The sequence below is a fragment of the Cavia porcellus genome, unplaced genomic scaffold, assembly GCF_034190915.1.
Source record: "Cavia porcellus strain 051 isolate PalLab524CR breed Dunkin Hartley unplaced genomic scaffold, mCavPor4.1 scaffold_31, whole genome shotgun sequence".
In the NCBI taxonomy this organism is placed as follows: domain Eukaryota; kingdom Metazoa; phylum Chordata; class Mammalia; order Rodentia; family Caviidae; genus Cavia; species Cavia porcellus.
In genome coordinates, this window is record NW_026947514.1 from 12,208,931 (window position 1) to 12,232,714 (window position 23,784).

At 37.4% G+C, this 23,784-nt stretch overlaps 1 protein-coding gene and 1 pseudogene across 1 annotated transcript in view; both read left to right on the forward strand.

The window, feature by feature from the left end:
* Catsperb (cation channel sperm associated auxiliary subunit beta) overlaps positions 1–23,784 on the forward strand; it is a 189,140-nt gene that overhangs the window by 76,832 nt on the left and 88,524 nt on the right. Inside the window, exons 10-13 of the mRNA XM_063240997.1 lie at positions 9,309–9,375; positions 9,675–9,721; positions 10,114–10,266; positions 22,130–22,288. Of these exons, the coding sequence (XP_063097067.1) occupies positions 9,309–9,375; positions 9,675–9,721; positions 10,114–10,266; positions 22,130–22,288 (426 nt within the window). The remainder of the gene's footprint in view (positions 1–9,308; positions 9,376–9,674; positions 9,722–10,113; positions 10,267–22,129; positions 22,289–23,784) is intronic.
* Positions 11,083–16,209, forward strand: LOC111757576 (deleted in azoospermia-like; annotated as a pseudogene).

Below are 23,784 nucleotides of genomic sequence, written 5' to 3' on the forward strand. Positions count from 1 at the left end.
AATTAACAATGACTAACATATTATGTTTTGTTATTTTTAGAGTAGTTGCTCAGATTATGAAATATAGGTGTGCATAACTGATCAAACAATATAAGCACAATCCACTCTTTTCAACCAACTAAGAGAAATCAGTAGTATAGTTAACTATCTTTTGTACACATATATATATTGTTTTTTCTTTTTCCTTCCTTTTTTTATCCTTTCACTCATCTCAGTTGTTCTGTACTTTTGAGCTTTTTTTTTTTCCTTTCACCATAGCTATTGTACATTTTGGGTCTTTTTCAGGTTCTTCCACTGGGCAGATAATTCAATATTTACACATGTAGGTCTGGTTTATTTCACTTACAAGTATGGACTCAGTTACAGCCATTTACCTATAAAAGCCTCGAGTTTACCTTCTTTATTGCTGAGTAGTATTCCATTATATTAAATACCACATCTTTTTAATCTGTTCATTGATTGATGGACATTTGGGTTGTTTCCAAGATTTAGCTATTACAAATTGTGCTGCTATAAATATGGATGCACATATGTGGCTGTTCTATGGTATTTTCAATTCATCTAGGAAAATACCCAGGAAAGGGAATAGCTGGGTGAAATGGAACCTCTAGTCCTAGTTTTCCCTTTTGAGGAATCTCCACATTGATTTCCCCAATAGTTGTATCAGTCTACACCTTCACCAACAGTGGAGACCGGTTCTTTTTTCCCCACAACCCAGCATTTGTTATTGATTGATTTCTTGATAATAGCCATTCTTTCTAGGGTGAGATGGAATCTCAGCATTGTTTTAATTTGCATTTCTCAAATGACAATGATGTTGAACATTTTTTCCCTATATCTATTTGACATTCATATTTCTTCATCTGAAAAGTATTTTTTTCATCTCAGATGCCCATTTTTGGATTGAGGCTTTGAATTAAGGAGGTGGGTCTGAGTTTTTTAAATTCTTTATATGTCCTACATACAAGTCCTTTGTTTGAGGGATAGTTGGCTAAAATTTTTTCCCACTCTGTGGGTTGTCTTTTCACTGTTGGTAATTTCTTTTGAAGTGCAAATCTTTTTAATAAGATGAGATCTCAGTTTTTGATTCTGTAAAGTACTTCCCATCCAGTTTGGGTTTTGTTCACGAACTCTCTGCCCATCCCTATGTCTTCAAGATTTCCACCTACTTTCTCTTCCAGTAGATTTAGTGTTTCTGTTTTAATATTTAGATCTTTCATACATTTTGAATTTAGTTTAGTATGTGATGATAGACATGGGTCGTTTTAGTTGTCAGCGTGTAGAAAGCCAGTTTTCCAGCACCATTTATTAGAGGCTATCTTTCTTCCAATGAAAATGTTTTGACCCGTTGTCAAAAACAAAGTAACTGACTGTGTTTGTAGTTGTGTCTGCATCTTCTAATCTGTTTCACTGATCCTCAGGACTCTTTTTTCTAGTACCATGCTGATTTTATCATAGTTATCTTTATAGTATAATTTCAAGTCAGGGATTGTGATGCCTCCTGCCTTGCCTTTGTTGCCCAGGACTGCCTTTGCTATTCTTGGTCTCTTCTGTTTCCAAATGAATTTTAGGAATGTTTTCTCTAAATCTGTGAGGTTATACCCAATTTGTAATACCTTTTGCTTGCTGCTCTTTCCTACTGTCAGGCTTTTCTGAAGCTTCCCACAGCCCAACTGCAGCTAATGAAGAATAAAAGGAAAACATGCAACCAACAGTATAAGATGAAAAGCTTCTGGTAGCTTCAGAAAGACAGTTCGTTCATAAAGCCATCCTCAGTTAACATATGCTTCATGTGCAATTTCTTCTTGTATTCTTTTTCATGTATTGTTCAAAATGTATACTCTAGGACGCGCGTGGCCATAGGTCTGCAGAGGAGGAGCTGGGCAGATCTGGGGTGCCCTCACTGGCCTCTCTGCGTGTCTGGAGGACTCTGGATATCTGCGCCCAGACTGCTGGAGTTCCCTCAGGCTTCCAGGTGCAGTGAAGGGGAGAGGTGGGTTTGAGGCTTCCACATCAGCCTCCCCATTCCCGGCTTCACTTGGAGACCTGCTGAGCTCCCCATAGGTGGGCTGGCCCACACTACCAGCCTAGCCCAGCCTGTTTAGCTGCCCCGCCTGGCCATAGGTCTGCAGAGGAGGAGCTGGGCAGATCTGGGGTGCCCTCACCGGCCTCTCTGCGTGTCTGGAGGACTCTGGATATCTGCGCCCAGACTGCTGGAGTTCCCTCAGGCTTCCAGGTGCAGTGAAGGAGAGAGGTGGGTTTGAGGCTTCCACATCAGCCTCCCCATTCCCGGCTTCACTTGGAGACCTGCTGAGCTCCCCATAGGTGGGCTGGCCCACACTACCAGCCTAGCCCAGCCTGTTTAGCTGCCTCGCCTGGCCATAGGTCTGCAGAGGAGGAGCTGGGCAGATCTGGGGTGCCCTCACCGGCCTCTCTGCGTGTATGGAGGACTCTGGATATCTGCACCCAGACTGCTGGAGTTCCCTCAGGCTTCCAGGTGCAGTGAAGGGGAGAGGTGGGTTTGAGGCTTCCACATCAGCCTCCCCATTCCCGGCTTCATTTGGAGACCTGCTGAGCTCCCGATAGGTGGGCTGGCCCACACTACCAGCCTAGCCCAGCCTGTTTAGCTGCCGCGCCTGGCCATTGGTCTACAGAGGAGGAGCTGGGCAGATTTGGGGTGCCTGCATCGGCCTCTCCATGTGTCTCGAGGACTGTGGATATCTCTGCAACCAGGGAGGGTCCACAGGTTCCTGAAGCACTGTGGCCTGTGGTGAGTACCCTAACCCAGCTGCGATTGAAGACCTGTGGAGCTTCCAAGGGGCAGGTGGGCGCACAGTGTCCCTGAGGCCCAGCTTGTCTGGAACTGCGGAGTTCTGAGCAGGCAGAGGAGGGCCACTGGTTCTGTAGGCCTAATGGCTTGGAGTAGCGCGGCACCAGAGTCTCAGTAGCTCCAAACATAGAAGGGGATTTTCAACAGATCCTGAGGAAGCTTTCAAATAACACTTGAAACACAGAAATATAGGAAAATGACAAAACGAAAGACCAAATTACAACCTCAAACCTCCAGCCCATCTCAAGAAACCCTAGGAGCGATGTATATAGAAGAAAATATATCCCATCCACCTCATATATCGGACACAATAGCCACTGAAATTGACAAGCAACTCCAGGAAGCTTTAAAGAAATTCAAACTCGAAATAATCTCCCAGATAAAAGAAGAAATGATAAAAGAAATGAAAGAGATTCTAAATATATCTAAAGAAAACACAGATAAAAAATTGGAGGAACTAAACAAAAAGATAGAATCCCTAGACGAGCAATATAAGAAACAAACAGAATACATAATGCAGATGCACAGAGATATACAGGAAATAAAAAACTCCACTGAAAGTTGTAAAAACCGCCTTAATGAAAGTGAAGATAGAATTTCAGACCTTGAAGACAGGATTGCAGCTAGTGAACAGGAAAGGAAAGATCTTTTGAAAATAACAAGGAACCAGGAAACAACAATTCAACAACTGCAAGACGATGCAAAGAAGAATAACATAAGAATGATAGGGATTAATGAAAGAGAGGGAGACAACATGAAGGATGTCAGGAGGATATTTAGAGAAGTAATAGCTGAAAATTTCCCAAGCATGAGATCAGAAACTGACATCAGGATCAGTGAAGCATATAGAACTCCAAACAGTCATAACCAAAATAAAACTACACCCAGACATATAATAATCACCATCCCAGAAGTCCAACACAAGAATAGATTATTAAAAGCTGTCAGAGAGAAAAGACAAATCACTTATAAAGGAAAACCTATCAGAATCACAGCAGACTTCTCAGCACAAACGATAAAGTCAAGAAGAGCATGGAGTGAAATATTCCAGATCCTAAAGCAAAATGATTTCCAACCAAGACTGATATATCCTGCAAAACTATCATTCAAAATAGATGGTGCAATACGATACTTCCATGACAAAGAACAGCTGAAGAACTTCATGAACACCAAACCAACCCTGCAAAAAATATTGAAAGACAGTTTAGATACACAAAGGAAAAAACCACTAAGCAAAGCAAATAATTAAACAGAACCGAAAGATAAAGATGCAACAGCAGAGAGATAACATTCCTACAATTAACCAGCATTTAACAGTAATAACCACTAATGTAAATGGTCTCAATGCACCAATCAAAAGAAACAGACTAGCAGAATGGATCAAGAAACAAAATCCAACCATATGCTGTTTACAGGAAACCCATCTAACCCAGAAAGATACTCACAGACTGAAAGTCAAAGGATGGAAAACAATTCTTCATGCAGCAGGAATCCAAAAAAAGGCAGGAGTAGCCATTCTGTTTGCAGACAATGTGAACTTTAAACCAACAATGACCATAAAGGACAAAGAAGGTCACTACATACTCGTAAGGGGAAAACTCCAAGAGGAAGAGATAACTATCTTAAATATATACGCACCAAACTCCAGAGCACCCAGTTATATAAAACAATTATTAACAGAAATGAAAACTCAAATTATCAGTAACACAATTGTAACAGGAGACCTTAATACACCACTGACACCAAGGGACAGATCAACCAGACAGAAAATGAGCAAAGAAATAACAGAACTGAATCATACCTGTGAACAAATGGGTTTGATAGATATTTACAGAATGTTCCACCCAACAACATCAGAATACACATTCTTCTCAGCAGTACATGGATCATTTTCTAAAATAGACCATATATTAGCTCACAGAACATATTTAAGCAAATGCAAAAGAGTTGAAATCATCCCTTGCATATTATCGGATCATAGCGCTCTGAAATTAGAAATTAATGACAAAGGATACTGCAAAAATTCCGCAAACACATGGAAACTAAATAACACACTCTTGAGTAATCAGTGGGTCACAGAAGAAATTAAAGAAGAAATTAAACAATACCTAAAAGAAAATGAAAATGCAGATACAACTTACCGGAATCTGTGGGATGCAATGAAAGCCGTTCTGAGAGGAAAATTTATTGCACTGAGTTCCCACATCAGGAAAACAGAACGAATACAAATAAATAACTTGATGCTACACCTCAAACAGCTAGAAAAAGAAGAGCAAGTCAAGCCCAAAGCCAAGAGAAGAGAGGAAATTATAAAAATCAGAGCAGAAATCAATGCAATAGAGACTAAGAAAACAATCCAAAGAATCAACGAATCAAAGAGTTGGTTCTTTGAAAGAATAAATAAAATCAATAAGCCCCTAGCCAACCTTATTAAAAAAAGGAAACAAAAAGCTCAAATTCATGCAATAAGAAATGAAAAAGGAGAAATCACTACAGACCCAATAGAAATACAGAGGATCATCAACACCTATTTCGAAAACCTCTACTCTCAAAAGTTTGATAACACAGAAGAAATAGACAGATTCTTAGAAGCATATGAAGTACCAAAGCTAGATCAAGAGGATATAACCCAATCTCTGCTAATGAAATTGAGAATGTAATTGGGTCCTTGCCCACCAAGAAGAGCCCAGGCCCAGATGGATTCACTGCAGAATTCTACAAGAAATATAAAGAAGACCTAATGCTGACACTCCTCAAACTATTCAATGAAATTGAAAGGGAAGCAATCCTTCCTAAGTCATTCCTGGAAGCAAATATTACTCTAGTACCAAAACCTGAGAAAGACCCAACTATAAAAGAGAACTATAGACCGATCTCCCTAATGAACACAGATGCAAAAATCCTCAATAAAATATTGGCAAATAGGATCCAGCAAATCATCAAGAAGATTATACACCATGACCAAGTGGGATTCATCCCAGGAATGCAAGGATGGTTCAACATATGCAAATCAATAAATGTAATCCACCATATCAATAAAGCCAAAAATAAGAATCACATGATCATCTCTATAGATGCAGAAAAAGCCTTCGATAAGGTCCAACACTTATTCATGATAAGAACTTTACAGAAAATTGGAATAAATGGTCTTTACCTCAATATAATAAAGGCCATTTATGACAAACCAACAGCCAGCATCATACTAAATGGCCAAAAATTGAAAGCCTTTACTTTAAAATCGGGTACAAGACAAGGATGTCCTTTATCACCACTCCTATTTAATATAGTACTGGAAGTACTAGCCAGAGCAATTAGGCAAGAAAGAGAAATAAAAGGGGTAAAGATAGGAAAAGAAGAAGTTAAATTATCATTGTTTGCAGATGACATGATACTCTACATAGAAGACCCCCTAAACTCCATTGAAATACTCTTAGATACAATAAATAAATTCAGTAATGTGGCTGGATACAAAATCAATACTCAGAAATCAATAGCATTCCTATACACGAACAACAAAATTACAGAGAGGGAAATAAGAGAAACTGGACTATTCACATTAGCAAGCAAAAAAATGAAATATTTAGGAATTACTCTTACGAAAGAAGTGAAAGACTTATACAGTGAAAATTATAATACACTGAAAAAGGAAATTGAAGATGATCTCAGAAAATGGAAAGACATCCCTTGCTCATGGATAGGAAGAACAAACATTGTGAAAATGGCCATTCTCCCAAAACTGTTATACAGATTCAATGGAATCCCAACAGAAATACCATCAACATACCTTATAGATCTAGAGAAATCACTCCTAAATTTCATCTGGAACCAGAAGAGACCTAGAATCGCAAAGGCAATTCTAAGCAGCAAAGACAAAGCAGGAGGCATCACAATCCCTGACTTGAAGTTATACTACAAAGCAACAGTAGTAAAATCAACATGGTATTGGAATCAAAACAGAGCTGAAGATCAGTGGAATAGATTAGAAGATACAACCACAACTACGAACACACTCAACCACCTTATTTTTGATAAAGGAGCCAAGCAGGTTCACTGGAAGAACGACAGTCTCTTTAATAAATGGTGCTGGAAAAACTGGCTCTCCATTTGCCGAAAACTAAAGCTAGACCCATGTCTATCACCATGTACTAAATTAAAATCTAAATGGATCAAAGATCTGAATATTAAAACAGAAACACTAAATCTATTGGAAGACAAAATAGGTAGAAACCTTGGAGACATAGGAGTAGGTAAAGAATTCATGAACAGGACTCAAACCGCACGGGAAATACTTCCCAGAATCAATAACTGGGACCACTTCTTATTAAAAAGTTTCTGCATGCCAAAAGAAATCTCCAGCATAGTGAAAAGAAAACCCACAAACTGGGAAAAGATTTTAGTGAACTCTCTCTCAGACAAGGGCCTCTTGTCTAAAACATATAAAGAATTAAAGAAACTCAGACCTCCGAAATTCAAAGATCCAATCCAAAAATGGGCATCTGAGATGAATATGCAATTCTCAGATGAAGAAATGCAAATGGCAAATAAATACATGAAAAAATGCTCATCATCATTGGTCATTAGAGAAATGCAAATTAAAACCACACTGAGATACCATCTCACTCCTGAAAGAATGGCCAGGATCAAGAAAACCGACAACAAATGCTGGAGAGGCTGTGGGGAAAAAGGAACTCTCCTGCACTGCTGGTGGGAGTGTAGACTGGTACAGCCTTTGTGGAGATCTGTCTGGAGATTTCTCAAAAAGTTGGGACTGGAAATCCCATTTATTCCAGCTATTCCACTTCTAGGCATATTCCCAGAAGAACTGAAAGCATCATACCACAGTGATATATGTGCACCTATGTTTATAGCAGCACAATTTGTAATCGCCAGATCTTGGAAACAACCCAAGTGCCCATCAACTGAGGAATGGATAAAAAAGTTGTGGTATTTCTATACAATGGAGTATTATTCAGCTATAAAGAAGGATCACATTGAGATATTTATCAATAAATGGGCGCAGCTTGAGACCATACTCATTAGTGAAATAAATAAATCTCGCATGTGTCAATACCGAATAGTTTCCCTAATGTAAATAATGATTCAAATATATAAAAATATGTGGTAATCATGATTCCCCATTAGGTGGCCTTGAAGCCTTATAAAGTTTTCACTCATTAATTAGAAAGGCTTTATTCTGGGCTTCTTGATATGAAAATATTTGAAGCTAGAGTATATGAAGTTTTATCCAAATATTTCAAGGAAAAAGACACTATGGTAACTACTATTAAGTCAGGTTATAAGGTGGTGAAGTACTAGGTTGTTGAAACAGTCATGCTGTGACCTCTATTGTTATATTGTTGTGTCCTGTTTTATCTCAATCTCCCCCTTATTGTTTCAAAAAAAATTATTTAGTCATTTCTTATGTTTGTCTTAATTAAAGAAAAAATTCAAAAAAATTAGGATATATAAATAGTAACTCTTTTCGATTTCCTATTAACTTGTTTTGAAGTCCTGTAGTACTCCCACGATCTTGTTTTGACTGATTAGACTCTGTTCCATTCTATATGATAGTATCAAGTTTGAAGACATAGGCAACTACTTTGAAGACAATAAGATTCACTAAGATACCCATTCTGGTTTGACTATTGTCTTCTTTGGAAGTCCTGTAATGTTTACAATGCCTAAGTTTTATTGTCTTGTTCTCTACTGTTTTGTCCAACTTTATAATATCTAATAAGATAGACAATTCTTTTTAAGGAAACAAGGGACAACGTTGATAACCATTGTTGATAAACTTGTACTCTGTTCTACACCATGTGCTATGTCTATCCTTGGTATTGACTGACAGCTTTGTTTTGCCATATTTGACTGTATTCTTCCCCCCCCCCAAAAAAAGTAATAAGCACTAAGGAGTAATAAAATCCAAGATGTGTAAATTTTGTTGTAAAAAAGAGAGGGGAAAAAAAAAAGAAAAAGAGCTCTAACGGATATAACAGCAAGTGTGTTTGGGGGTGTTAAATAGCTGACTTTATCAATGTTTTTGGAACATTGAACACAGCTGTTTGCAGTCTCCCTGTTTGAATGTCCACCTTGTGTTCTTTGATACTGTGATTTGAGGAACTATTTTCAAGAAGATAGTGTGTAATCTACTAGCAGGTGATTTCTTACTGTTATGTTTTTTTGTTTTGTTTTGTTTTGTTTTGTTTTGTTTTGTTTTGTTTTGTAGTTCTGTATTGCGTGTACCCTTACGCCGCTTTGGTTTGTTTTGTGTTTTTCTCTTTTTCCTCTTAAATAAAAAAAAAATGTATACTCTACTTCCTTGTCATTATTCTGTAACTTTTTAAATTTGTATAAAACTTTTCTCTATTAATTTGCTACATTTCTCTGCACTATGAAACACTGGAATTTTTAGTAGGTTTTTACTGCTTTATTCTGTACTTTTTGGCCAAGTAACATTTTCATTTATTTATTTTTGTAGACTGACTATGTCAAAGGAAAATTATGGTATAATGAAAGATGTTTTGCTAACAGAGAAAGTTTTGAAGGTAAGTTTTAGTGAAAGATACATTAGCAGGCCTTTATCAAAATATATGATGTATAGATTGAATTAAATGACATAGAATAAAATGTAAAGATAAGTTTCATCTAAATTAATGCACTAAACTGAAAAAATTAATTTAAATTTGAGGCAATAAACATGCATGCATAAGTACAAAAAGAATGTATTTGTGTATTCATTAAGTGATGGTACATAACATCTATCATGTTTGTGGAGACTAGTAACACTAACCACCCTTCTGGTTTTAAAAATATTAATACCATTCTCTATCTTTGTATTTTGTAGTTGATTATGTTACTATCACCTTTGACAGAAACAAGACCCTAAGTGAGGTAAGATATTGAATATTTTAAAAGACAAAATATTGTGTTATGCAGAGTTTCATGGGCTGTTACCAATCTAAAAATAGCAAGTCTGCACTGAAAGGCTTAACAGTCGCTCTTAGCTCCCAGTGATATCTGTTGAGATTTAATAGCAGCTCCCCACCTATGCTAAATCTAGACCTACTCAGTGATTCTAGAGAACTAATCCATACCAGAAAGAGATGGTTTCCAGTGTTTTCTGGGCTTCTGTCTTCCAAAAGAGAGGCATAGATGTTAAAATTTGAAATATTATTTGTGGTCAGTAAGGACAACACAGCAGTTCAGTAGTTTATTTTCCTGCAATAACTAATGAGTACTTATATTTCAAAAACAACATTAACTTTCTATTTCTCTTTTTCTAGGCAAGCTCTTGTTTTTATAGTAAAGAACCATTTCTTGACTGGTTACCTTGCTCACCTCATGTTTTCAATGATGCAAAAAATATATTTCCAAGTGAGATAACATTTCTTGTTGACCAAGAGCATTACACAGGAGTTTATCTTTTATATGACCAGGTAGGTCTTATAACCCAGAGCTGATTATCCTTTGCATTCTAACAATGAAAATTTACTTTAGCTAAAGCTACTTCCAAATTCTTGTTATTTTTGACAATAGAACCTGACAAAATTGGCTGAAGTCAAGTTATTTATGATTAATATTGTAACCTGACCATTTAAAGATTTGTCACCTCTGATTGTCATTAAGTTTTATGAAAATAGAAAGCAAGACACTGGCTGTATAATGACTATTCTTTGCCAATAGTTCTCTAGAACAATATAAACTGAAACTTTGTTGTATAAATTTAAGGTTCCATAAACTCAATGCTAGTTACAATGAATAAAAAAAGTGAATCTATTGCCATAGAACTATATTTTGTATTCCTAAAGTCCTTAAAAAGAATAAGTTAGTTATACTTGTCCAGGTAGACATAGTATCTTCCCTCAGGGTCATAATTCTTCCCTGGAGTAGGGATTTAGGGTAACTTTAATTGGCATTCTCTTTCTGGGAGCAGATCAGCACTGAAGAGAAATGTATGGTAATCTCTTTTGTCAGAAGTTGCTGCTTTATCTAGATAAGGCAAGGTCTGAGAAAGCATATCTCCTGCATCAGTAGAATCTCAAAAGTCTAGAGCTTTAAAATTACCTTTAGGCCCAGGCACCTCCACCCCTCACCCATGCGACCCTCCCTCAGTCCCTCTGCGCCCCTCAGCCCTGCTGCTCTGCCTTGCTTGGGCTTCCATTTCCTCACACCACAGGCCCTCCAAGGCCAATGGAAGCTCAGCCAGTGCTTCTTCTCAAGCTGCTTTGGCAGTAACTGCAGGTGCCACCATCATGATGCATGAAAGTGAAATAAGTTTCTTTGCTAGATGTGATTTGGTGAAAGAAGTGAAGATAATCACAGATCAAATTGATGTATCCAAAGGCTATGGGTTTGTTTCGTTTTATAATGACGTGGATGTGCAGAAGATAGTAGAATCACAGAAAATTTTCCACTGCAACTGGACCCTGCAATCAGGAAACAAAATTTGGAAGGAAGCTGGGAAGATGGCAGATCAATAAGCAGTAAAGTAAAAAACCTTTCTTGAGAAGAACAGCTCAGATGCTGGAACATGGCATCCTGGAGAAGACCAGATGGAACGAGATGGAGCCTCTCAACCCAGAAAGAAACTAAAGTGGAGACAAAAGGAAGAAAGAAAAGAAAAATGTGGACAGAAGGCTGTAGCCAGATGTGCTTTCACTGGAGCTGGTCTCACTGTGTGTGAAACACCACTGGATCTGAAGGCACATGATCAGGGTAAAACTGGGGGTTGGGAAGGCTGAGGGCTTCGGCGGAAGGACGTGGTCATGGAAGGGAGAGGTGGACTGGAGGATCTACACCAGCTCTCTCTAAGTGTGAGGAACTCAGTCCTCCCACAGGAGTGGGCGACTAGCCAGGTGACATTTTGGAGTTGGGCAGAATAAGCTGGGAACCAAAACTGCAGATAGCTTCATTCAGCCACTCCTAGCGCAGAACAGATTGGTGAGAAATGCTTCAACTGAGTCCTGCCCCTGTGCACAATCCAACAGCCAAGAACGAGGTTTCCCTGAAGCTATCCCTAGCCAGTGAAGACTGCAAGTGGTTGACCAGCTCAGAAGGGAGAGACCAGCCTCCCCACCCCTGCTTGTACTCCAGTAATCACCCGCCGAGTGGGGAAGGCAGCAATCCCTAGCCAGTACACTTTAGAGTAAGTGTAACCAATACAGGAGGTGCTGGGAAACCCCAATATCCACTTGTCTGGAAGAAACCAGAAACATGACAAGAGGAAGAAACAAAAGGAAGTCTCCAGACTCCAACTCAACAGTACTGGCCCAGGAGAGGAAAACAACACAGAAGAGATTGGGGGTCACACACCTGCAGTCTCTGAAAAAGCAGCATCTGACATAAAGAAATAGCTTCATGAAATTATAAAAGAACTTAAAACAGAAATATTAATACAAGTAAAGAAAGATATAAGAAAATGATAAAAGAAATGCTAAGCGTCTCTCAAGAAGACATAGATGGAAGAATGGAGGAGCATAAAAAGGAGGGAAACTTTTAATGAAGAATATTTTAAAAATCTAGAATACATGAAACAGATTCAGAGAGATTACCAGGAAATTAAAAACTCCATTCAAAGCTGGCAAAACTGCTTGAAAGAAACTAAAGATAAACTGTCAAACTTTAAAAATAGGTTTGCAACATGTGATCATGGAAGGAAAGATCTCTTAAAAATAACAAGGAACCAGGAAGTAACAATATGAAGGCTAGAAGATGACAAGAAGTTTTATAACTTAAGAATAAAACATGTGAGTGAAGAAATAAGGGTAAACACAAATGAAATACAAAGGCTATTTACAGAAATAATTAAATAAAACTTCCCAAAGCATAGGAAAAGGAAATGATATTCAGAAATAAGAGGCATATAGAACTCTAGCCAACTATAACTAAAGCAGATCTACACCCAGACATATAATAATCAAGATCCCAGAAATTCAACACAAGAACAGAATATTAAAAGCTGTCAGAGAAAAGAAACAGATCACCTATAAATAAAAACCCATCAGAATCATGACAGACTTCTTGACACAAACCATCAAATCAAGAAGAGCTTGGAACAAAGTATTCCAAGCCCTGAAAGAAAATAACCTCCAACTCAGATTGATGTACCCTGCAAAGCTATCTCTCAAAATTAATAGAGAAATAAGATGCTTCCATGACAAGGAGGAAGTAGGTGAGTTAATGACCCCAATCCAACCCTACAAAAAATAGTGAAGGACATTAGAGAGAGACAGAAAAAAACCATGGCTTCAGGAGCAGTGGTAGAGGGGGCTCAGTGAAGCAGACATTGGAATGAAGGGGAAAAGTAGACAAACAGCAACAGAAAACTAGCATGGCAGAGATGAGGCAGAGAGGTGAGCCAAAATCGCTAACAGGGGTGGCCTGGATACACTAATAAAAAGAAACAGGCAAAGTAGATCAGAAGATAGGGCCCATCAAGATGCTCTATATAAGAAATATAATTAATCTGAAAGAGGGTTTATGGAATGAAAGTCAAAGATGAGAAAATAATGCTCTGTGTGACAGGGAACCAGAAAAAGTAGGTGTAGCTCGCCCATCAGCCGCAGATTGGTTGGAAAAACATAACACTTATACAATGGAGAACTACTCAGCTATAAGAAAGAAAAACCTTGAGGCTCTTATAGGTAAATGGATACAACTTGAGACCAAGCTCAGGGATAAAAAGGTTCAGAACCACTCAGGTAAATAGCGGGTTGCCTCCCTAGTCTCTAAAAACTCAAGGAGTTAGTGGGACACAAAATGTACAGTGCACCCTGTGAAAGAAAGGGGAGGAATTGTCTAAATAGGGAAGGCAGAGGACATTGTTAATCTTGTATCATGATTTGAAACCCATATTGTTTTCATCACTCTTTTTAGTTTGGTTATATTCTGTTCCAGTTTGTCTACTTATATTATATTTGAGGGCATGGACAGCTATTCCAAAGACAGCAGGATATACTACAGTAACCATTTTTAATTTCCTAATCTGAAGCCCTGTATTGCTTTCACTACCTTATTTTGACTGGTTTTATTTGCATCTGTTTTGTTTGATCGCCATCTTATCTTGACTGATTTTATTCGAATCTGTTATGTTTGACAGTATCAAGTCTGAGAGTAGAGGCAACTACTCTGAAGACTATAAGATTCAATATGATACCCATTCTGGTTTGACTATTACCTTCTTTTGAAGTCCTATAGTGTCTCCAATGTTTTGTTTTTATTGATTTTGTTCTGTAGTGCTATATTCAATTTTATTGTGCCTGATGATACGGGCAATTCTAATGAAGATAACAAGAGACATTATGGTAACCATTGTATATCACCTTATATTTTGATTTTAAGTCATATGCTATATCCATCCTTTTGTTTTGACTGACCTCATTCTGGTTTTTTCTCATTTGGTTTTATTCTCTTCAAAATAAAAATTTTTTAAAATGCTGGGTGTCACCCTGTTTCCCAGACTGGCCTTGAACTCAGTCTTCCAGACTCAGCCTCTCGAGTAGGTGGGATTACAGGTGTGGACCGCTGTACCTGAATTAGTGGTTTTACCTCTCAATGTATCTGCATCTTCTTTCTTACCTGAGTGTTGATGAATCTAAAAAGTTTTGTTCCACTCCATTTTATGAATTTCCTATTCAAGATTTTATTTACTTTGTTCTTTTGAGACAGGTCCTCACTCTACAGTTCAGGCTAGCCTTGAGCACACTTTGTAGCCTGGGCTGGTCTCAAACTTGCAATGATCCTCCTGCCTCAACCTCCTAAATGCTAAGATTTTAGGCAGTGCCACCCGGCCTGGCCAAGATTTTAGAAGTTCTGTTTAAATGTGTCCACTAGATGGCAACCCTCCATTTTTAAAATCACAGTTTTACAAACTTAAAAATATAGTTAATCAAATCTTTGCACATCTGCCAACCAGAATGTTAATATTTTGTTATCTTCAAATCTAGAGAAAAATGCACCAATATATGGGTTGCTACAATCTTCCACTTAGTCCCGTTTCCTTCCCTAAAAGGGAAACCACACGAATTCGGTGTGGACCCAAGGACTAGAGATTTAATTCAATGGCCTAAGTGCCTGCCTGCCAAGTGCAAGGTTGTGAGTTTGGTCCCCAGTAATCCTTTCAAAAAGACTAAAAGCAAATGAAAAAATAAGTTGGTATGGACCTAGTCTGTTTTTAGTACAGTTTTGTTTTGTTTTTGTTGCTTTTGTTGTACTGGAGATCAAACTCACATTTGCCATTGTGCCCACTGAGCTAACCCTTGACCTAGTTACAGGTATTCATAAGTAACTCATGATTGCAGTATGTTTTTTGGCAATTTGTAAGTGGTTCCTTAATGTAGCATTCTATAAATGAGTCAACTAGAACAAAGAAAACTCAACGGAATTTTTAGTTACTGGGGAATCCTTTGCCTGCAAAGGGTTGGGATGTAGCTTAGTGCTCCCTGGGTTCAATACTTAACTACTAAGAGAAAAAGAATGAAAAAACTCAGCAAAGTAAACTATGATATGCCATTTGGTAAAATGCACACTAATTTCAGAGACATACATGAAGAGTATCTACCTGTAATTAGTGAAATTCCATATGGAACTTGAGACTTCTGATGGTTCAAAGTGTTTAAGAAAACATTTTGGTCAATAAAATCTGCCTCAACAAGCAAAAAAAGGAAACAAAATTTATATACTTATCATGTTCATCGACATCCTTTGATTTTTAATTCTCCACCAGCACAGTTTCGGAGTATTTGGGCCAATCCAAACACTGAAACTGATGCGCAGCCTCCAACCGTGATGAGTCCTATAATTCAGTATGTTCAGACATACCCTCCATATCCATATTCACCAGTTCAGCTCATCGCTGGTTATCAGTGCCTGTTTATGATCATCAGATGCCACCACAATGGCCTGCTGGGGAACAAAGGAGTCACGTTATACCTCTAGCTTATACAATGGTTAACTACCACTATAATGCCTTTGATCAAGGAGCTGCAGTTTTGCCAAATGAATGCTCAGTTCATGAAGCTGCTTCATGCTCTGGAAATGGCCCATTAAAGAAATATGTGGACTGAAGCATTCAAGCAGTGGTATCTTAGTCTGTTTAACCCAGAGCATAGACTGAGAAACACTCTTGTTACTCAAGACGAGTACTTCAAAGATTTTAAAAGAGTGCATCACTTAGAAGACATCACATAGTGCTTAAATCTGATCATCTCTGCTAACTTTCAAGTCTTAGAAATATTAAGGCCCAGAATTTGAGTTATCCTAATTACTAATTAATTGGTTTTGAATATTGAGAAATCACTGAAAGTTGTTCACTATTGTAGAAATTTAATTCTAAATTTTGACAAATCACTTTCAGACAAGTTATTCTAGTGTCTAGTTTTAACACTGAAACTTAAACATGTTCTGTGTTTAATATATAGTTGAAAATAAGTAATTGAAAATAAAAAATAATTTTAGAATTGAAAAAATATTTGAAAGGAATAACTTAACATTTAACTGTAAAGATTTTTAAAATTGAAATTTGCATCTTAGAAGTTTAAAGGCTAGGTACAACTCAACAGCTCAAGTGCCTGCCTGGTAAGCATGAAGTCATTGACTTCAACCCCCAGTTCCAAAAAAAAAAAAAAAAAAAGAAGTTTAAAAGCTAATCCTTATTTTCAAAAAAATGTTTTAAAAACCTGTTATGAAAGGTCAGAATTTTGATAGCTTCAATACAAGTATTTCACTTTGCCAACAAGTACTTCTGAACAGTATAGTATTTACAGTAGTATGCTTTGCATTTAAGATCTGTCTAAAAGTTTACCTCAAAAGTAGAATGTTTAAAATTGCATTTTTAATCAATGGAACTCAACATATGGTTAGGTTTATTGAAGTCTTTCTTGTCTAAACCCAGTAAAATAGATTCTAAATGAACAGTCCAATCAGTGGATCTTACATTTATTGAAAATACTTTATCCTTAACCATGAATCCACACATATATACACATATGTATATTATTAGATTGAGATGGTAATTAGGATAAATCAATCTCTGGGGCCAATTATTTTTAAAGAATGCAAGACAACCTGATAAGTATATAAACTTCTTAATAAACATTCTCCTTTTTTCTTTTAAATTTTTTCCTTGAAATGCTAAACTCAATAGCTGTATCTTTTTTAAATTTTTTTTATTTGAAAGAGGGTAAAATTAAATATAACAAAACAGATCATAAGAAAACAATTCAAGAAACACAGATTTTGAATACATACCGAACACACTGAATACATACCGAACACACTGAATACATACCGAACAATATAGTACTAAACTGATCAGAACAGAATGACAAAGGTATTTTAAGTCTTTAAGACCAGACAATAGGGAAATCAACAGTGGCTGCCATAATGTCTCTCATTCTCTTCAAAATAGCTGTTCATATCTTTAAGTATGTTGAAATTAAACAAAAGAAAATAGACTAATATCACTCTGAACAGAGAATAATAGTACTGCTAGATTTGATATCATAACACTACAGAATTAGCACTGGGTATCTTACTCTTCTTCAGAGTATTTGTTCATTACATTGTGCATTATACAATTTATTCTTGTAAACTGTTTAGAAGTTCTCACATGCATGAATCTCTACATGTATATCTATCGTTTCTGTATTATAGGGAAAAACATCAAAACAAGACAACAAAACAAATTCCTAGAAAAATATGAAATGAAAAAACATATAAAACCACAATATTAGGTGATCTACAGTAGTTACTATGATGTCTCTTGTTATTTTCAATAGAATTGCCTATATCATCAGGCATAATATAATTGAACATAGTACTACATAGTAATATTAATCAAAACACAACATTGGAAACATTGTAGGACTTCAAAAGCAGTTAATAATCAAAATAGGGTATCCTATTGCATCTTGTCATCTTCAGAGTAGTTGCCTCTACTCTTAGACCTGATACTATCAAGCATACCAAATTCGAATAAAATCAGTCAAGACAAAACAGCAATCTAACAAACCCGATTCAAATAAGATCAGTCATAGTAAGACAGTGTAAGTGATACAGGGCTTCAGTTTAAGTTAATAGGAAATTAAGGATAGTTACTATAGTATATCCTGCTGTTTTGGGGATAGCTGTCTGTGCCCTCAAATCTAGTACAAGTAAACAGACTGGAACAGAATAAAGTCAAACTAAACAGAGCGATAAGACTAATATGGCTTTTAAATCCTGATACACTATTAACAATGTCCTCTGCCTTATTTTTTTAAACAATTCCTTCCCTTTCGCTTCCTCAGGGTGCTTTGTGCATTTTGGGTCCCACTAACTCCTTTAGTTTTTAGATTAAAGGGGCAACCTGTTATCTACCTAAGCAGTCTGAACCTTTTTACCCCTGAGCTTGATCTTGAGCTGTATTCCTTTACCTACTAAAGCTTCAAGCTTTTCCTTCCTTATAGCTGAGTAGCTCTCCACTGCACAAAAATGTCATGACTTTCCAACCTATCTGCAGCTGCTGGATGAGCTGCCCCTATTTCTCTCTGGTTCCCTGTCACATAGAGCATTGTTTTCTTATCTTTGATTTTTGGTTCATTAACCCTCTTTCAGGTTGATTATATTTCCTATTCAAAGCATCTCAATGGATCCTATTTCCTAATCTACTCTGCCTGTATTTCTTTTTGTTAGTGTATCAGGGCTATCTATGTTAGAGATTATAGCCAACTTTCTCTGCTATGCTATTTTTCTGCTGTTGATTGTCTACTTTTCTCCTTCATTTGACTGTCTGCCCCATTCATTGAGGCCTCTCTGCCACAGTTGCTGGAATCGGTGTTTTTTTCTCTCTCTCTAGAATGACCATCAGTATTTTTTGTAGGGTTGGATTGGTGGTCATGAACTCCCATGGTTCCTCTTTGTCATGGAAACATCTTGTTTCTCCATTAATTTTGAGAGACAGTTTTTCAGGGTACATAAATCTGGGTTGGAGGTTATTTTCTTTCAGGGCTTGGAATATTTTGCTCCAAGCTCTTCTTGTTTTGGTAGTTTGTGTTGAGAACTCTGTCGTGATATTGATGGGTTTTCTTTTATAAGTGATCTGTTTCTTTTCTCTGACCATTTTTAATATTCTGTTCTTGTGTTGAATTTCTGAGATCTTGGTTATTATATGTCTGGGTGTAGATCTGTTTTGGTTATAATTGGCTGGAATTCTGTATGCCTCATTTATCTGGATATCATTTCCTTTTCCTATGCTTGGGAAGTTTTCCTTAATTTTTTCTGTGAATAGCCTTTGTAATTCATTTGTGTTTACTCCTGCTTCTTTGCTCACATTTTTTACTCTTAAGTTATAGATCCTCTTGTCGTCTTCTACCATTTGTGTTGTTACTTCCTGGTTCCTTGCTATTTTTAAGAGATCTTTCCTTCCACGATCACATGTTGCAAATCTATCTTCAGGTTTTGAAAGTCTAACTTTAGTTTCTGTCAAGGAATTTTGCCAGCTTTCAATAGAGTTTTTAATTTCTTGGTAATCTCTCTGAATCTGTTTCATGTATTCTAGGTTTTGTTTATATTCTTCATCCAAGGTTTCTCTCCTTTTTCTGGGTTCCTCCATTTTTCCATGTGTCTTCTTGAGAGGTGCTTAGCATTTCTTTTATTAATCTTTTTATATCTTGCCTCATTTGAATTAGAATTTCAGTTTTAAGTTCATCTGTGAGGTCACAAAAGTATTTCTTTATTTCTGCTGATGCTGTGGCCAATATTGCATGATTACTACCCTCGATCTCTTCTGTATTTACCTGTCCTGGACTTATTTTCCCCAGGTCAGTGGCTGGAGGCTTTTTCTTATTTCTTTCTCTTGTCACGTTTCTGGTTTCTTTCATACAGGTATATGGTGGAGGTTTCAGGCCCTCTCTGGAGTGCTTATGGTTTTTCTGAAGTGTGCTGGCTGGGGGCTTGCAGCCCTCTCCAGTTTACTTTTATCTGAAGTGTATGCAGGGGTGATGTGGGCTGGCCCCTCTCCTCTGAGCTAGTCAACTGGCAAGTGTCTTCAGCATGTTAGTCTGTGCCATGCAGATGTCAAAGGTTTGAGATAGTTTCAACCCTGGCTATTGGGTCCTGACCAGGGGTGTGACCCCACCCAAGCAGGTCCCACCAGTCTTCTTTGAGCCAGGGGTGGCTGACTGATGCCACTGCAGTTCTGGGTTCAGGCCCTTCCCTCCCAACTCCGATATGTTGTCCAGCCGGTCACCCATCTGCGGGACCCAGTTCCTAGCACTCCCCACAGGTTAATGTAGCTCTCCCCATTGGTTCTGCTCTCCATTGTGCCACATCCTCCCACCAAGAGCCCTGGGCTCACCAACTCCCGATTTTGGCAACCGCATCTTCAGCGCCACCATGAGTAATCTGACTCCAGGGTGTGCCAAGCACAGCACAGGACTGGCTCCAGTGAGGGCATCTGGTTCCAGCCTATCGTCCACATTTTTCCTTCCTTTCTTTCTTTTTTTTTTTTTTTCTTTTCTTTTTCCTCAGTTTCTTCCTGAGTCGTGAGAATGCCTCTCCTTTTGTCTGGTCTTCTGTATGGTGTTAAATTCTAGCGTCTGATTTGTTTTTCTCAGAGATGCTCTCTTCCCTGCTACCTATCAAGCCACCATCTTCTTTCTCACTCAAGAGCTGTATCTTAAATTGTGCAAAATACTGGTATTAAAGAATGCGGAAACTTTTTGTTACTTAAAAGTTAATCAGAGTATTTGAAAGGAACTGTTTTTATAAACACATTAAAATATTATTATAAATAAATTTTTATATCGTTAGGCTGTTATATTTCCTTTTGTAAAGTAACATGTGTCCAAAGGAGTTAAAGTGTGGGTAATTTTAACAATTCTAAACCACAAAGAATGCTTTATAAGTGTATCCAGGAATGTACCAGAGTCAGAGTTAACATCCCCTTCCAGATTAGCTGGTCTCTTTATTGGACAGTGTGCATTATGAAGACAACTAGAACATTAGAGCTGCTTTCATAGCCACAGGTTTGCCTTTCCAATCTGTACTTTGTCCTTGTAGGAGATTTGCTCCTAGAACTCATGGCATGAGCAATTTGAAAGGGCAAACTATATAAGGTAGAAGTGTGATGATACAGTTCTAAGGTAAAAAGTTGTATTCACATCATTTGACTTGCCATGTATATGAATCTAAAATGCCTTCCTGGTCTTTATTCTAGACTGACTTCCCTTCTAAAGCATGGAGATTCCACTTATCCCTAACCTGATGTACACTACCATGGCTTGTGCTACAAGTGCCCATAATTCTTAACAATTTTCATTCTGAATCTGAAAGGCAGGATCTTTTAATTAAAGAGTGTACCAAGGAGGCTTTATATACCTCAAAAGTGCCCTCAAATTTTTCTTTTTAAAAATTCTCTGCCTTGGGGCTGGGGATTTAGCTCAGCGGCATAAGCACCTGCCTTGCAAGCAGGCAGTCGTAAATTCAATCCCTGGTACCGATAAAAACGAAAAAGACAAAAAAATTCTCTGCCTTGTTTGGTAGTGGAGGGGTCTATACTAGTCTTACATACTTTTTCCTGTGATTAAGTCTTCAGCTTATTATAAATGATACCTAAATTCTAAGAAGCCAATTCTTTGTGTTCCAGCATAACTTTAATGAAAATTAAGGAAATAAACTTTTGTCTATTTTGTTGGAATGGGATTTTAAAAACAAAGTAGAAAGAAGATACCTTTCAAAATGGAAGTTTAGGGGCTAGGGATTTAGCTCAATGGCATAAGCACCTGCCTGGCAAGTACAAGGTCATGAGCTTGATACCTGGTACAAAAAAAAAAAAAAAAATGGAAGATTAACTTTAACCTTAAATTAGGTTCTTGTTACTGCTAATACTGTCTTTGCATAAACAAACTTTTTTTCAAAAGTAAAAACAAATTATCTTTATACCAAAGTGGCATATTTGGGGATGTCATATTCTGATCCTTTGTGACAAAATTGGGATGTAGCAGAGGCCGCCACACTTTTGGCAAAATAGTCATAAGCATACATATTCTCAGTAATAACTCTTTAATAAATCTCTGTGCCATTTATTATAGAACTTTGGAAAAATCATTTAGTGTCCTTCAGTGTCTATTAAATGGACAGAAGTTGAGGCAGGGGTATAAAGAGATATCAGTGAATGGTAAGCCTTCTCGTTCTGTACTATGTTAATAAGAGAGTCCCTATCTTGACCAAAATCCAAGCAACAAGAAAGTCTAAAAATTCTATCACAGACTAGAAAACATTGAAAAATTCTTATGACTTCCTTGTGCTTTGTTTCTCCAGAACAAGAAAATTTCCACTGCCTCTGTGAGCATATTAAAAAATAACAAACCAAGTATCACACCAAAGTTTCCACCGTTCCATTTCCCTTCGTCCTTCTCTGACCCCATCGGAATGGTGTTCCATCCCCGAAGCCACCTTCTGTATGCTTATGGAAATCAGGTGTGTATTAATGAAATTTCTCCTGTGGCAAGGAGTTAATCATCTGCTCACTTTCTACTGAGTGGTTGTACATAAAGAACAGAGCTGTTCTAATAATTGAGAGGTAGAAGTCACTCTAAATGACTTAGATTTTTGCCATTAACCCATTTAAATTGTTTATATCTGGCACTTCCACTATTTAACATTAGCCTTTATTTGACTTTGACTAAGCCTGACTTTCTGACTGTCATTCTTCATATTCTGGCTGGTACCATCCTCCATCCTCTGTCAGTTCTGTATCAGTAGCCTAAAAGCTGGAGGAAAGAGTCCCAGTGGCACATCTGGGCCATCAGACAGTTTAAAAGTAAGGGGCGAAAAATAAGAAACATTAACTAAACTTCAAAACTAAAAAATTACTGCAAAGACTTCCAATGACAGTAACAAGTTAAACTTCTCAGTGACGTTTCTCAAAAACAATAAGGAAATTAAAATTAAGATAGCTACAGTTTGGTTGACAGAGAGCAAATTTTTCTGTGGAACCAGGGACCACACTTAACAGGTTGTAATTAAGTGTTACACCAAAGGTTCTTCAGTTTTTAATGTCCAAATAAAGAATGTGAACAGGATATTTCAAAGACTGCAGATATTGACAGTTTTCATTTCTACAACTTCTGCTGACTTGCTATGTCAAAAGATTTATTCCTTACTGAAAACTCCTTAAAATAGCCCTCTAGCTAATGAACATATGCAGCCCAATGTCTGGGAAAAGCCTTCAGCACTGTTCTAAATTCATTTAAAACAACTTGGATAACTAACAGAATCAATCTAAAATTGTTGAAAACAAGTTATAATACTTTAAACTACATTTTTTTCTTCAAAGCCAGTACTTATTACCAACAGCTTACCTTAGGTTTCTAACTCAGCCTGTCTTGTGATTTGCAAATATATTTTTCACTAGAATAAAAACTGTCTTTTATTTTAATTTTATATATGATTTCTTCTCATTTTATAGTCTCTATTCTTTGTACGGTTTAGAGATTTGTATAGATGATAGTCTTTCTAGTTCTATTTGAAGCTCCCTTCCTTTTTTAGTTTTTATACTCACTGTTTGGAATCTCTGATTTCTCCTTTAACCTTGAAGTTTAATTCCCTCCTACCAGTTTCTTTGTTATATGAGCTTCTTAGTTACTACTCTTCCTGAGAGGCCAAAATTCCCAACGTCTACAATTTAAGTTTATTTTGGCTCAATTCATAGTCAGCTGGCTCCAAGGTAGGTCAGTATTACACAAAGACATGGCATAGGAGGAACAATCCATAGCAAAGCAGGCAGGAAACCGTGAAGCAGCAAGCAGCAGCATCAAGGCTGCCTTCCCTCTCTCCCACTATCAGCCATCCAGGCTACAAACCGATTAATTGGTGACACCCGCACCCAGGGTGTGGAGTCCATTATCTACACCTGTAGTTATGCTAGACCAGTGAGTGAACCACTTTAGTACCAGTCACCCTTAATCCCTAGA